The sequence below is a fragment of the Uloborus diversus genome, chromosome 8, assembly GCF_026930045.1.
Source record: "Uloborus diversus isolate 005 chromosome 8, Udiv.v.3.1, whole genome shotgun sequence".
NCBI lineage: Eukaryota > Metazoa > Arthropoda > Arachnida > Araneae > Uloboridae > Uloborus > Uloborus diversus.
This window is the reverse complement of record NC_072738.1, coordinates 84,797,731-84,813,797: the sequence shown is the minus strand read 5'-3', so window position 1 is coordinate 84,813,797 and position 16,067 is coordinate 84,797,731. Positions and strand designations below refer to the sequence as shown.

The window sequence follows — 16,067 nt, the reverse complement described above, 5'->3', positions numbered from 1 at the left end:
TTCTTATTAGATGTTCTGTGTGTATGATATGTGTGCATGTTCTTAATGTTCGGTAAAATTAGAATTTCATTCTTCCAATTGGGAAGTTTCTCCCTTGAAAGCCCCAAAAATTTTAGTTTGGGACTCCCCTATACCACAAGTAATCCATAGATAGAATTTGTGTTCTGCCTGTTTTAAAAAACGAAGTGCAAAAATTTGATCTTTTAGGTTCCTGAAGGGTCACATATTTTTCTTTTTTAAATGAAGTTTCTTATCTAATTCTGGAATAAAAAGAATGCATTAGAACTAAAATGTACATAGGTAACTTAATCTTTTCACTGTTTTTGTTAAATTTATTATTATTTATTTATTTATTTATTTATTTTTTTTGGAGAAAGATTATTATTTAGAAAAGTGTAGTAAATATGAATTTTGAAGTTTAAAATCTTTTTTATTTGTAAAATTTAACTAATATTTATAATTACACTTTTTTCAGCAAGAATGTGCCAAGAAAGTATCTGCGATTGAAGAAGAATGGAAGTTAAAATATCAAGAATTAGAAAAAGGACTTAAAGATAAAGCTCAGGTACCAATAATTTTGGGGTGATCTACTATTTTAATATTGATAATAGAAATGTGAAAAAGTCTCATTTGAAGACATCTGTTATGGTTTCAATCAAATATGTCATTCATACAGTACAAGTAATGTATGACAAACGTTGAAAATTCGTGCAATGATGGGCAAAATGTTATGTATTTAGCATTAGTTGAAATTCCGCTACTTCAGTTTAACTTTGCATTGAAATAAATAAAAACTCGTGTACAGTTTTTAAACCATGCATCTTTTATTCTGTTTTGATTATTAAGAATACAATAAATGGTGGAATAAACATGATGTGCAGTCAGTTGTCTAATTTAATCAATGATTTTGCATAAATATGTCCTAAGTAAGAAAAGAAGCATGTTACACTTGTTTTAACAAAAACTAATTTATTTTCTTTGAAACATTAAAAAGTACAAACTTCATAAAGGCAAAATACATTTAAAGGTAGAAACTACAGCATGACGAGGCAAGGAATGAACTGTTGCATGAGAGCTTTTAAAACGTTGACACAAGCACTTGTGAGTTGAGTTGCACTCTGCTGCCGGGGGATATGGATATCGTGGCATCAACCAGCACCTTACCGCAAGACTATACAGTCTGCTACTGCAGAAATCATACTGAGTGGTGCTTTATTTTTAGCCTCCCCTCCTTTTTTTGTTAGATCAAAATACTATATCTTTTGTTGCTTAAAATTGTTTCTAAGTTATGGCAATTGTCTTTTGTTCGAGACTTATTTCAAGTTGTTTCAAATATTATTTTACATCTCTTTATGAAATTATCCAAGATTTTCTTAATTGCTTATCAGTCGAAAAAGATTTTGCTTTAAATGGATTCTTGCAATGTATTTATTATTCTAGATTTGTATATTTATCTTACATAGATTACGTTACTATTGTTATCATTATTATTTTTTTGTTAATGAAAAATATTAGAATACATTTAGTGTCCCATTATTAGGATGAAGAATTCACCAAGACAGAAGAGAAGTTGAAGCAAGCAGAAAAGCAAGTTGAAGAACTGAATTCAATGATTTTGCAGTTGGAAAAAGACAATGCTTCTTTAAAGAATTCTGTGGAAAAATTAGAATCGGTTAGTATAAATTTTAACTAGATATAAATATTCTCTAATTTGTTGAAGAATTTAAACTTTAGTGTGGTTATGGAGTGGGTTTGATGTACTTTTTTCAACAAAATACTCCTTTTCTGTGTTTGGATGATAAGTGAAATTTAGAACTTACGATTTATGTGATTTGTAACGGCTGTAGTTGTGTTTAATTAGTGTGTATTTAACTGTGTGTGTTTTACTGAGATAAAGCTATATCAGCTCATGAAAGCCATTGCTCTGTCTTCTAAAGTGGTTTTTCTCTGAAATTCTTTTTACAAACAAAACTTGGGAACTGAAATAATCAAAATTCCTGATAAAATGCTTTTTTTTTTTTTTGAAAAATATTCATTTTAACTTGTAAAGTATTTTTATTTTGACCTAGATTTCCAATTACAACTAACTTCTTAGTTGAAATTAGTTTTTAATTTTTCTTATGAGAAAAAATTATCTGCATTATGCATAAGGCAAAAATAATTAAACTAGAAGCTATAAATTGATACAAGGTCTGTTTAATATTTTGAAGTAGTACAGTTGAAGTATTTTTATAGCAACTAGTAATAAAAAATTTAACTTCATGTATAATACTTTTATTTGCCCTGGAAAGAGAAGTGTGTGACCTTGAGCTAGTTTCATATTGTGTCACATCACAGGAGCTTTTGAAAGAGCAAGAATTGATATACAGTGATTTGTTGCCACCAGATAACAAATATTGAATATTTATTACAAGCATAAAATTTCTGCGAAGCCAGAATCTTCAGCATGTGTCGATGCTTGCATTTCTTTTGTGAATCCTACAAAACTTTAAAGAAGATTTATAAAATCATTTCTAATCATCCTTTGCAAAACTAAAATAATTTTCGTTTCTCAACAGGATTTTGGCAGCTCGAACTTGCAATTTGAAAGCTTGAAAAACAAGTGTTCTGATTATGATAGTATCAAAAGTAAATTGTCAATGCTGGAAAAGTTGGAAACTTCAAATAATGGTTTAAGTGTTCAAATTGAAAAATTAACAACTATTAACGATGATCTCAATAATAGTTTGTATAAAAGTAGAATGACTATTGATGAACTAAATGAAAAATTGGAAAAGTTTGAAGTAGCATACAAAGAGTTTGAAAAGGAAAAGATATTGAATGACGAACTTAATGCTAAATTAAGTAAGCAAAATGAAATTAATAGTGCACTGAAAGATGATTTCGAAAATTATAAGACCAAGATGAATGAAATTGTTGACGAACTTAAAGGTATGAAGATCATCAATGCTGAATTAAAGAAAAATTCTGATAATCAAAAGTCACTGATTGATAAGCAAAGTCATGAATTTGTGAAAAACAAAGTTTTAGTTACTGATTTGGAAAATAAATTGCAGCATTTACAGAAAGAAAATGATGATCTTCATATGGAGTATGAAAAGTGTCAAAAATTATTTCTTGAGCTGGAAGTCAAATGTAACTCGCTATTGATTGAAATTAAAGAGAAAACGGACTTGATTGAAAAATTACAGTGCAATGTTAAAGATCTAGAAAATCAAGTCGAAGTAGGTAAAACTACAAAAAATAATCTTGAAAATTTATGTGAAAAGCTCAGAAGTGAAATTGAGATAGTTTCATCCAAATTAAGTGGTCAAATATCTGCTGCAGAACTCAAAGCTGAAGAATTGCTGCAAATCCAGTGTTTACTGGAAAAATCACAAAAGCAAGAAAAAAAATTGTCAGAAAAACTAGTTGTGTTAGAAAAGGTAAATGAAGACTTTAAATTTCAAACTTCAGGTCTTACAGCAAAAAATAAGTTGTTAAATGAGAAAATCAAGAGTTTGATGAAAGAATTGAAAGATAAAGATGTTTCCAATAGTGAACTTCTATCCAATATAAAGGTTGAATATCACAACTTGTGTAAAAATTTCCAGAAAAGGGAAAATTCTTACGAAAAATCTAGCAAAAAGCTAAAAGATATTGAACATTTAGTTGACAACTTAGAATCCACTGACGTGCCTTTAAAATCATCTGTAGTTGAACTACAAAATATGTGTGATAATGCCTTAAAGCAATTGAACTATATTATTGAAAATTCAAATGTGTCTTCTATTGTGAAAAATTCTGTGCACAAAGATGTTTGTGAAACTGTTGTGAACAAAACTATAAATAATTTGTTGGTAGAAGATAATTCAGCCACTCTTTCAGAACCTATTTCTCATCCTTCGGAAATGTTTGAGCGCAATGCTCATCAATTAGGTGATGAGACCATGACCAGAGAATATGATACGATTATTAAGCATCTTTCTGCTGAAAATATAGATAGGAATCAATTGTATGACTTAATACATAATTTGTTTGACCAAAATATGCATCTCAAAAAAGATTTGAATTCTCTAAAAGTCCTAACAGAAGCTCAGAATGTTGAGTTTGCTAAAAACGTTACACAGTTACATGATTCTTTAAGTAAATTACAAGATGAGCGTAACAGTTTGAGCCTAGTTTTGCAAAGTCTTGAAGAAAATCAAGCAACAGCTAATCCTAACAGTGGTGAGAAAAAAGCTGAAAAAGCTGAAGGGGACATTAATTTGGAAGATTCTGAGAAGTGGCAGATTAGGATATCAGAGTTGAATGAGAAGGTTAAGACACAAATTCATGATCTGTTCTCACAGACAGACTTCATCAACAATGAATTAAAAAATCTCAGGGAACAATTTCATTCCTCTAATGCAGCATACGCTGAGAAAGTGAATGAGTTGAATAATTCGCTTCTTATGAGAACTGAAAAACTTGTTAGGACGAAAGAAGACTTGGATGCTGCCATTGAAAATTCTGAATATTTGAAGAATTTGACTGAAGAGTTTAAAATTAAGTTATTTAAAAGTGAAGAGGAACTGAAGAAAGCTGAACTGGATAAAAAAGATTTAGAAGGTAAATGCAAATCCATAAAAGATAATTTCTGTCAGAAAGAATGTGAACTAAAGGGGATGCATAATAAGCAATTAAACGACTTAAGAAATCAGACTGAAGCCACAATAGACAAACTAAATGATCTCCTTGAAGATAAAAACAAAGCCTTGTTGCAAAAAGATGTGGATTTCAGCTTGGAAATTTTAAATTATGATGAGCAAATATCAAACCTCAAAGGAAATCTCAAGGAATATGAAAACCTTTTCCTAAAAATGTCAAGCATTGCTAATACTTTTGAAGAAAAAATGGCAAAATGTAGTGAAACTTTAGTTTTGTTTAGTAGTCGAATTATTAATTCAGATAAAAAATTGGTTCATTTAATTTCAAAAATGAAAGAAAAGAATGAAAAAATTGATTGTTTGAGTTCCAGACTAAAAGAAATGAGTAGCAGTGCAGATTCTGTAATTCAGATACAACAGCATTGTCAAGATTTACAAGCTGAGCTACTTAGTTTGAGATCTATTTTAGAACAGAAAAATTCAGAATTAGAACTAGAAAAGTCGAAAAGAATTGAAAGTGGTAAGAATACACTGCAATTTGAAGAAAGTTGTAATGTGCTCAAGGAAGAAGTTGAAAGAATGACCAGTGCAAAAAGTAATCTGGAACTATGTTTAAAAAATAAAAGTGATGAGTTTGATGTATTGAAAATACAGCTCAATGAAAATGCCTTGTTGTTAAGGAAAAATGAATCAGAACTAGCAAATCTAAGAAATGAAAACTCTCATTTGATACAATTGCAGAAAGAGAATGAACTTTCACTGAAGGAAATTCAAAGTGCCTTAGAAGAAGAAAAAAGGAAGACCAAGCATTCTAAAGGAGAATGGAAGGATGCGTTTGAGGCCGTAGTTTCCAAGATGAATCAGACTTCTTTTCAATCAAATGTTCAGTTGGATAAAATCAAAATGCTTTGTGATGAAAAGATAAACAAGCTAGATATCTTGGGGTCAAAATGTTCTCTATTTGCTACCAAAAGTAAATGTCAAAGTGAAGAAATCAGTACTTATAAGACTGAATTTAAAAAAATTTCAACAGAACTTGAAACTGTAAGAAGCATTTTAAATGAAACAGAGAAAAAGTATTCTGTAGCTGAAGAATCTGCATTAAAATGGAAGACAATGTATGAAAGTACCTTAAATAAAAATACAGAAATTTCAAGTGTTGTAAATACCCTAGAGAATCAGCTGAAATCTGAAATAGAGGCCAAAAACTTTGCTATAAAAGCTTTGAAAGGGAAAACACAAAATCTAACTGAAGAAAATAAAAGACTCCGAGCCGATTCAAAATCAAAAAACTCCAAATTGGTGGAGTTGACCTCAAAAATGCATGCTCTCGAAAAGGAACATGCAAGTTGTGAAGCAATGAAATCTAACTTTGAGGAAGCAAAATCAAAATGGATTGCCATGGAAGCAGAATTCTTGAAATCTCTAGAAGAGCTTAAGTTGTTAATTTCCCAATCTGAAGAAAAATGTGCCAAACTAGAAGCTGTTGAAATGGAGTTAAAAACTTTAGAAGGTGAATATAATTCCTGTAAAGCATTAAAGTCAGAGTGTGAAGCAAATTTTAAAAAGTTGGAATCTGAATTTATATTGCTTAGTAAGGAACATCACGATTGTAATACTTCGAAAGAACAAATTAAACAGTTAGAAAATGAATTAGAAATAGCATTATCAAATGTGAATTCGATACAGCAGATGTATGATAGTGGAAAAGATAAATTATCTACTGCTGAAACGCACATTGTTGAATGGAAAAGTAAATATGATAGTGTATTGGCTGAAACTAAGTTGCTATCGGAGGAAATTGAAAAGCATAAGAAACAAAATGCTAGATTATTGTCAGAATTAGAGGCTAAGAGTATCTTGATTGATTCTTCTTCCAAAAAATATGCATCAGAAAAACAAGCTGAAAAAGAAGAATTACAGAACATGAAACTGGAAATAGAAAAGCTGCAAACAGAAGTAGAACAATTAACCATAACTTTGGCTGGGAAGGAAGAAGACATTAAAAGCATTTTAAAAGATCAGGTATGTTTTCCTTTTGTGTTTTGTCTTGTTATATCAGTTGAGAAACTTTCAAATTTTGCAGTTTGCATCACATATCAACTAGAAATTGCATTATGTTTTGTATACATAAAGGTTATATGAAAGTTAAATGTTTTCAGTTGGATTGTTTTTTGTAAAAACAAAATGCTGTGTTTGATTGAAAGCACAAGAATTGAACAAATTCTTGTGCTTTTCTTTCAACAGAATTTTTTTTTTTTTTTAGATTCTTTACCAAATTTATAATTTTAAAATTACTTTTCCCCCAAAAATAAGATTATTTCTTGGCCCTGAATTTAATTTTAAAAAAAAGAATAAAAATAAATAAAATCTTCTGTACCACTTTCTAAAGATTTATATTTCTTAATAAATATTGTTGTTTAATAGTGTTATATTATTTATCAGTTATATTATAAGTTAATTCTTTTGGTATTGTTGTTCTCTTATATTTGTGACTTGTTTAGAAATTGCACATTTTGAAACAATAAATGTATCAAATGTTTAAAATACTTTTTCATATCCTTTGTTTCATACATTATTCACTTACCAGAAAAACATAAATACTATTTTATGTTTATACTTGGCAAAACAGTAAAATTGAATAATCTGCTAAAATAAATTTTTGTTTTAAAATCTAAAAATTTCTCTTTTTAAATTACTGAATTTAGAGCAGCATGCACAATCATTTTCAAAAGTTCAGAAACTATATAAATTAACAATATAATTGTATTTTCATTCACCTTGTGTTAGTGAATTGCAGATGTATATAATTTTATTGCAAGAATTTATGAGCAGAAAACATGAAGCCATATAACTGCATCATTTTATATCGAATTGTTACTATCTATCTATAAAAAAGAAAAATAGCTCCTTCCCCTCTCAAGAAGAAGCAAAATGCTGAAATGAATGTCCTAAACATCACATGCACTAATTCAAATATATCACTCATTTGGAAGAAGAGTTCCACAGTACAAAAATTTTAATTTTTCTTTTTTTTTTTTTTCGCTTTAAAGGCCTTCAAAGGACGTTATCTTTGGAAAATAATGACAGATTTTTTTGTTCGAATATTAACCACTGGATAACACAGCAAACTTATTTTTCTGAATGTAAATTGCCTGAAGAGTTCAACTTCAAACGCTTTTCTCTGTAGAATTTCATTTCTTCGTATTGTGGCACTTTTCTTCCAAATGACCAATGTGAAGAAGTATGAATTTGAGAAATGTATTGCATACATTGCTCATTTAATTCTGAACCATGATTTTCTTTAAATTCTCCAAGAAGGAGGACTTTAATACAAAAGCTGAATTTGGTACTTTTCTTCTACAAGTTCATTTATGCTACCTTCTGGAGTTGGAAATGTTTGTAAAAAAAAGTTCCAAAACTTTCTGAAGAAAATTATTTGCACTCGGGAACAATTGAAATTTTTAAAATTTCTAGTGTAAAATAATTTGTTTGGACATTTATAATATTTACATTCTGATGCTTTTTTTCTTAAAACATTTTTTGTGTTCAGTATCCCACATAAAACTTCGATAATTCAAGCTGTTAGATAATTTAATTTCTCCAATTCAATTATTATTTGCTACTTTTCTTATTAACACTAAACGTACGCACTGAACATAATTCGTATAGGAATTATTAGAAATGTTTAATTTATACTTCTTTTTTATTTATCGTATGCGTGTAATGTAGATACATAATACTTGTACACAATAGCTTGTTACATAAATGCAGGTAACAAGATTTTTTTTAGAAAAGAAACTTTTTGTTTAAAATTTAATTCATTAAAAAAAATTTGGCAGTGTGAAAAAATCAAATCGTGTCCAAAACTATTGGTTGAATGATGATTTGACTAATTTAGAAAATTTCCGTATTCTAAACTAAGAAAGCTACTGGAAGTTATGAAAGTGAAAGCTAATATTTTTATGGAAAATATTTATGTATATATCTGCTAAGGGAAAAAATTAAGAATTGCTGACATTTTCATATATTACACTCTAAAGGTGTGTTAAGAAAATATAACTATTAAAAAAACTACATTTTTATTTTTAAAAAACCAACTTTTTCATTTTTTTCCTAATTTTCCAGAAAATTTTTTTTTTCCCGCCATCACAAAATTTTTGGATATTTTACAAATATAAATGTGGCAACAGGCTGTGGCCCTACTAGGCTGGTCTTAAAACATGGGTTTACATCTCTAGTCTCTCCCATAAATTGTTCAGCATTTTTGACACAAGCAGCAGTGAATGGTTAGGATGCACTTTCCATTAAATTGATCCTGTAACACAGAAGTAACCAAACTTGAAATCCTGTGAAGGGGGAGGGGGGCACAAATGGCCTATTGATTTTTATGAAAATAATAGGGATAATTTTTCAAAATAGTGCAACATTTCAAAAGCCGTCAATAAATCATTGACCTGACATCCATAACATTCTAAGATCTGCTCATGGCTTGGAACCAAGTTGTTCAGCTTTGTGAAGGTTGATTGTATACTGATGACCCTGAGAGTAGGAACAGTCTTAGCACTGACAAAGATGTGAACCATTCTGTGTGGTATAGAGCACTGGGTTACAAGAGAAAGGTTTTAAAGTTTTGATCCTTCCTTTGACTGGTTTAAGGTCGAGTTTCTTCATTTATCACATCTATCCTCTTTTGTTAATAGGTTCCTTTCTTCTCACCAGCACCCATTTCCTAAAATAGGACAATCATAATGTGTATTTAGATATGTGTGTGTCTAAATCTCTGAATGCAGATGAAGGATTTTTTTTTTTTTTTTTTTTAATTGGTCTCAAAATGAAAAAATAGAAAAATTGAACACTAACGTTATAAGTGATGAAACTAATTTTCATTTCTTTGAAATATCTATTTTAAAAGGATATGTTCATTATTTATTTATTTATTTTTATTGGAAAATGAAAAATAAATGAGCTTTTGTAATCACATATTACTGACTCATTATTCATATGACCTTATGTATTAATGCTTTTAAAGGTTAGGTGTAATTTTTTTTTTGTGAGTATCACTTAAATTTTGTTAACTAAAACACACAAAAAGTATACTAATTAAATTTTTAAATATGACCTATAACAGGGGTGGATGCAGGATTTCATTTTAGGAAGGGTCATGCTCAAGAACGTAGTCTTACGTACAACAAGTTTCTTCTAAAAACATCCCCCCTCCTCATGTAAAAACCCTTCAAATATATTTACAAAAATCAACAAAATCATTGATAAAAATCATTTTAAAAGTTTTCTTTTAAAATAATTTTTTAATTGTAGAATTTAAGCCCAACATTTTCGGAAACGAAAACTCAAAGTTTTCGGGAATTTTGGATCACAAAACCCTTTGTTGATTAAATATTTACAAAATATTCAACACATATCTATCTTAGATTATAAAATTTGCTTGATACTTGACACATCCATCTTGTATGCAGAAATAACATCACTTAAAATAATAGTAAAACATCATTTAAAATAATAGCAAAACATCACTTAAAATAATACTAAAACATCACTTAAAATAATACTAAAACATCACTTAAAATAATAGTAAAACATCACTTAAAATAATTTAAAAATGTGGCAAAAATCTAATTAAAAATGAAATATTCTACAAATATAATTCGAACTTGATAAATTACTCACTGATTAATTCCAATTGTAGAAAAATCTGAGGTTGACGAAGACGTCGCAGTCTCAGAGTCTGATACAGGAACTCCAGATATGTGTCCATCAGTTTTGGGCTCATCAATTTTTTCAACTTTCCAAAAAAAAAAGCGACTGCACTGCTTTGTCATCCGAACACTTCATGGTTTTTGTTATAGGTCAGGGGTTCCCAAAGTGGTTGTCACAAAAGGGGTGAGGGGTGCTGCGAGCTGTCCATATTTTCAACATGCGTGTATAAGAGGAATAGGTTTGGGTGCTGTGAAAAAATCGTAATTCATCAAAGGGTGCCGTGACTTGGAAAAAATTGGGAACCCCTGTTATATGTAGTTCTTTTCTAACAAATGCAGCTTTTTTCAACAGGGTTTCCGTCTAATTCGGTGAGCTAGTTTACAAGAACTTTTGTATAATGAAATTTTCGCTAACATGATACTCAAATTTTACATTTCTTGCACGATACTAAATCCAAAACACCGATTTAAAGTAATTAACTATTTACAGCACATTTAAAAATAAACTCAGAAACACTAAAAATGAAACTATCTAAAAATTACAACAGAACAAAATTATAGTCTACAAAGACTTTACATAAAAAACATTTACACTCAAATGCTTTATCAATTGAAGCGATGCCTTCAGCTTTGGATATAGTTTCATAATAAACTATCATTGATTAAATTTGTTGCATAAAAAGCGATCGGGCGTCAGACACTTCTTTGTTACTTTTCATTATACTGGCTCCTGAACACAGTGCCGCAGACTAACTGTCTCAAGAAAAGCTATTTTACTGTCTACATCTTTTAAATGCATATACTATAAATGGTAAAGTAACAGTTAATACCCCTCAAAAAAAAATCAAAAATTATTTACCATTTCCTATTGTGATTTCGGTCCAGCAGGGTAACCTGAAAACAGATAACAAAGTGTTGTTGCAGATTTTTAAGGGGAAAGGGGGGGGGGTCATGACCGCCATGATCCCCCCTCCTTGTATCCACTTCTTATGGTTTCAAACAAATTTTTTATTTTTTCGGCACACATTCAAATACTGTTGCGAGTTCAGGTCACGACCCCCCCCCCCCTCCTTGTATCCGCCACTGACCTATAATAAAGTAATGCTGATTAATATGATGATTGATTGTGGTGTAAGAGCTATAACTGGAGGAATCTATTTGTTTGGATATTAATGGTAAGTATTTAATCTTTCAGGAAAATTTAGAAGCTCATCATGAAGAAAATCTCAAGGGTGTGAAAGACAAATTACAAAATGCCGAGAAAAATTATAGAACTCAGATGGAAGAGATGAAAAATAGAATATCTCAATTAGAAATTGAAAAATCTGACATTGAAACTGAAAAGCAGAAACTTGTTAAAGTTGAAGAAGAGTTCACCAAATGGAAAAATGGTGAAAATAAGGTGCAAGAGGAATTGAAAACAAAAGAAAAAGAACTGAAAGTTATGCAAAAGAAGCTTGAAAGTGCTAACCAAGAACAAGTAGAGAAAACTCGTACATTCCAAGAAAGTATGAAAGACAAAGAAAATACAATTGTGAAATTGAAAACACAGCTTGAAACTGTTGTGAAAGAAAATGCTGAGAAGTTTGAGGAGTTAAATAAGAAAATAAAATTATTAGAACATGAAAGGGAGCAAATAATGCTACAAGCACAGGAACGAGTATCAAGTACAGAAGCCAAGTGTCGTGAAGATTTGAAATCTCTGCAAGACAGAAACAACAAATTACTTGTTGAAGTAAAAGAAGTAGTAAGTACCAAATCATTGTTTAAATTATTATTTGTTTACAAATAGTATACAAATACAAATACAAATACAAAAGTGACGACCAGCAACAGACTCCAGGCCCAGCTAGACTGGTCCTAGTCAATTTACAATCCCCAGTGAAGATCAATGGCCTTCTTAAAACTATCTACTCCCTTACTCATTACCACCTCTTCCGGTAAGCTGTTCCAAGGTTCCACTACCCTGCTATAATAATAATTTTTCCTAATATCCATGTTAGCCTGAGATTTAAATAGCTTAAAACAATGACCCCTTGTCCTGTTTTCAGTGCTAAACTTCAGCCCCAAAACATCTTTCATTTTAATAAATTTAAACAACTGAATCATGTTTCCCGGTCTCTTCTTTGCTCAAGACTGTACATTTTTAACCTTCTAAGCCTGGAATCATAGTCTAAGTGAGAAAGTCCATTTATTAGCCTTGTAGCTCGCCTTTGAACCCTTTCCAATACATTAATGTCTTTCTTAAGATAAGGAGACCAAAACTGAACAGCATACTCCAAATGAGGTCTTACCAAACTTCTATATAAGGGCAGAAGAACCTCTTTAGATTTGTTTGAAATAGATCTATTGATAAACCCAAGCATCTTATTGGCCTTGTTACTAGCAATGCTGCACTGTTGGCTAAACTTTAAATCCTGACTTATTAAGACCCCCAGATCAGTAACTTTGTCTGCCTGACTAATGACTGAACCTTGCAAATAATAACTTGTACACTTATTTCTATGTCCTAAATGTAGCACTTGACATTTCCCCAACATTAACAGCCATACCCCATTTATCAGCCCACTCCGTAATATGATCTATATCCTCTTGCAGCTGTTTTGCTTGTTCTTCATTATCTACAGTCCCCATAACTTTGACATCATCAGCAAAACAATTCATGTTCCCAGAAATATTTTTGTGAATATCGTTCATAAAAACAATGAACAAAACAGGCCCTAACACTGATCCTTGAGGAACCCCGCTTAAAACTTCACTCCAATTAGAGTAATTTCCCCTTACAACTACCCTTTGTTTCCTTCCGGTCAGCCAGTTTTTTACCCAAATGAAAGTATTCCCTCCTATTCCTATATCAGCTAATTTGCTAAGTAGAGCAACATGCGGTGCCTTATCGAAAGCTTTTTGAAAATCAATGTAAACAACATCTACAGGCTTCCTATTGTCCAAAGCCATGGTAACTTTGTCATAGAAATGTAATAAATTAGTTGCACAAGATTTGCCTTTCCTGAAACCGTACTGAAAACTAGTCAATAGATTATTAGTCTCTAGAAAATTTACTATCTTAATTTTTATCAATGTGTCAAAAATTTTGCAAACCACCGAAGTTAGACTCACAGGTCTATAATTTCCCGCACTCCCTTTAGACCCTTTCTTGAAGAGCGGTGTAATGTTAGCCAGCTTCCAGTCCTCTGGCACTGTCCCCGAGTTATAAGAAGCATTGAAAATATTTGGGATTACATCTGCTAATTCCTCCGCACATTCAACTAAAATTTTTGGATAAATATTATATGGTCCCGGAGCCTTAGTCTCTTTAATTTTTTTCAAATGAAGTAAAACGTCATCCCTGGAAAATACAAAGTCCTCAAGCTGTACTATAGCTCGTATCTTGTTGGTGTCAACTGTTGAGATACAGTTATCGTTAAAAACACTCGAAAAAAGTTATTAAGAACATTAGCAATATCACTATCGTCCTGAATTAAAACTCGGTGCTCGTCAACCAGCGGCCCAATATGACTATTTCGAACTTTCCCCGAATTAGCGTATGCAAAAAACATCTTGGGATTTCTGTTTATGTTATCTGCCAGTCTTTGCTCCAACTCTCTTTTCTGAATCCGTACTAAATATTTAAATTTACACCTTGCCTTACAATATTGGAGCCTATCTGCACTTTGACCAGTTTCTCTAAACCTATGAAAAGGGGCTTGCTTGTAATTTAGAGCGTCTTTAGTTTCCCTGGAGAACCACATTGGCCAAATTTTAGACAAATCCTTTAAAGCATTTTATTTCACTACCTAGAAAAGCTCTAGATTAGCTGTTGCTAGTTGCCAACTGGCGACCATTTCATTGAAAATGGTTACCATATCTGCCATGTCCTAGTTGGCAGATGTGGTAACCGTGTTTTTGTTTATTTGTTAAAAGCAATATCAAGCCACAAAAATATGTTTCCCATCCCATCTCATCTTTGCCATGTTAAAAATTTGAAAAACACTATTTTTTGTTGTATGTTTAAATCTATATGTTAAAAAAAATCGATTAAAATCTTGTTTGTTGTTTTTGTAGAGTATTCTAATCCCTAAATTTGTTGTTAGTAGCACAAACAGTGAAGAAGTTGCTCACTTTTTGCACTACAGATGTACTTTATAACAAGAAGTTCCGTCTAGAACTAGACGAGCCTACTTTCCCGTATACCCATACTAATTTCTAGTACCTGATCAATATTCTCAAAAATAGCTAAAATTGCAAATTTTTTCAAACATATTTTTAAAATACTTTAAGCTGATTTCTAGGAATAAAATATTCCTCACTCATCTAAAAAAATTAGATGCGTAAAAAAAAAGCAGCTACTACACTTTTTGCCATTAAAAAAATCTTTAACAGCTTTCAAAACGAAAAAATAATAATTAAAATTAATAAGCTCATTAAAATAAATTCATCATATCAAAAAAAAAAAAGTTTCTTTTTCCCCTGTTGCCAAAAACAATTTTTTAAATGAATTAATGCACTTACCAAAATAAATAAAAACAGTAAAATGTCACCTTAAAGAAATAATTTTCATTGTCAAAAAAAAAAAAAAATCGTCTGCGCATATCTTTATATAGAAACATAAATGACTTCGAGTTTATTCGCCAAAAACTGAATACCTAAACTACAAAGTCAGAGTCGAAGTCGGGGAGTCGGAGTCCGATTAATTGTCGGGCACAGGAGTCGGAGTCGGGGTCAAGTGCCCCTAAATTCTCGGAGTCGAAGTCTGGAGTTTGGTGTCAAGAGCTATTTCCAACAAAATTTGTTTGAAGTAAATCCGCCTTCAAGTACGGAATCTACATTGACTTTCACTGCGCATATCTTTATGTAGAAACATAAATGACTTCGAGTTCATTCGCCAAAAACTGAATACCTAAATTAAAACTTAAGCGTAAAAATAAAAACAAGTCAGATTAACAATAATTATTTCACTGTCAAAACCATAGCTGCGGAGTCGGAGTCAACCTCATTTTGTGGTAAAAGAGTCGGAGTCGAATATCTAAGAATCGGAGTCTGTCATTTGTCTTCCGTGTATAAATTTTTGCCAAAGCTACAAAGTCAGAGTCGAAGTCGGGGAGTCGGAGTCCGATTAATTGTCGGGCACAGGAGTCGGAGTCGGGGTCAAGTGCCCCTAAATTCTCGGAGTCGAAGTCTGGAGTTTGCTGTCAAGAGCTATTTCCAACAAAATTTGTTTGAAGTAAATCCGCCTTCAAGTACGGAATCTACATTGACTTTCAGTTTCCCCATAGGCGCTAATGTTAAGGGATTTGAACTGTTCAAAATTGAACGGAAAATTGTTCAGATCAAAAAGATATTTTACAATACAAGTATTTCATCAAACGCTTTTTCCTACAAAGTTTGTTTGAAGCAAATTTGCCTCACAGTTCGGAATTGCCTTGAATTTTCCCGTAGGCGCTAATGTTAAGTTTTTTTGAACTGTTCAAAATTGAACAAAAAATAGTTCAAATCAAAAAGTGAAAAATGAGAATGAGATGTCCTCGCCGAGATCTTTCGAACAAAAAAAAGTTTGTTCGAATCGAACTATTCATTCGAAAGTTATTAGGGGGGGACAGACAGACAGACAGACCGACAGACATTTTTCCCCATCTCAATACCCTACTTTCCAATTTTTAATTTTTCGATATTTATTCAATTATTTTATTTATTTTTGACTTTTTTTTGTTTTTTACGATATTTT

The 16,067-nt window shown here is 31.1% G+C and overlaps 1 protein-coding gene across 2 annotated transcripts in view; it reads left to right on the top strand.

The window, feature by feature from the left end:
- LOC129228194 (golgin subfamily A member 4-like) overlaps positions 1 to 16,067 on the top strand; it is a 65,398-nt gene that overhangs the window by 28,102 nt on the left and 21,229 nt on the right. For both annotated transcript variants that reach the window (XM_054862862.1, XM_054862861.1), the window contains exons 11-13: positions 476 to 565; positions 1,541 to 1,672; positions 11,541 to 12,092. In XM_054862862.1, the coding sequence (XP_054718837.1) occupies positions 476 to 565; positions 1,541 to 1,672; positions 11,541 to 12,092 (774 nt within the window). The remainder of the gene's footprint in view (positions 1 to 475; positions 566 to 1,540; positions 1,673 to 11,540; positions 12,093 to 16,067) is intronic.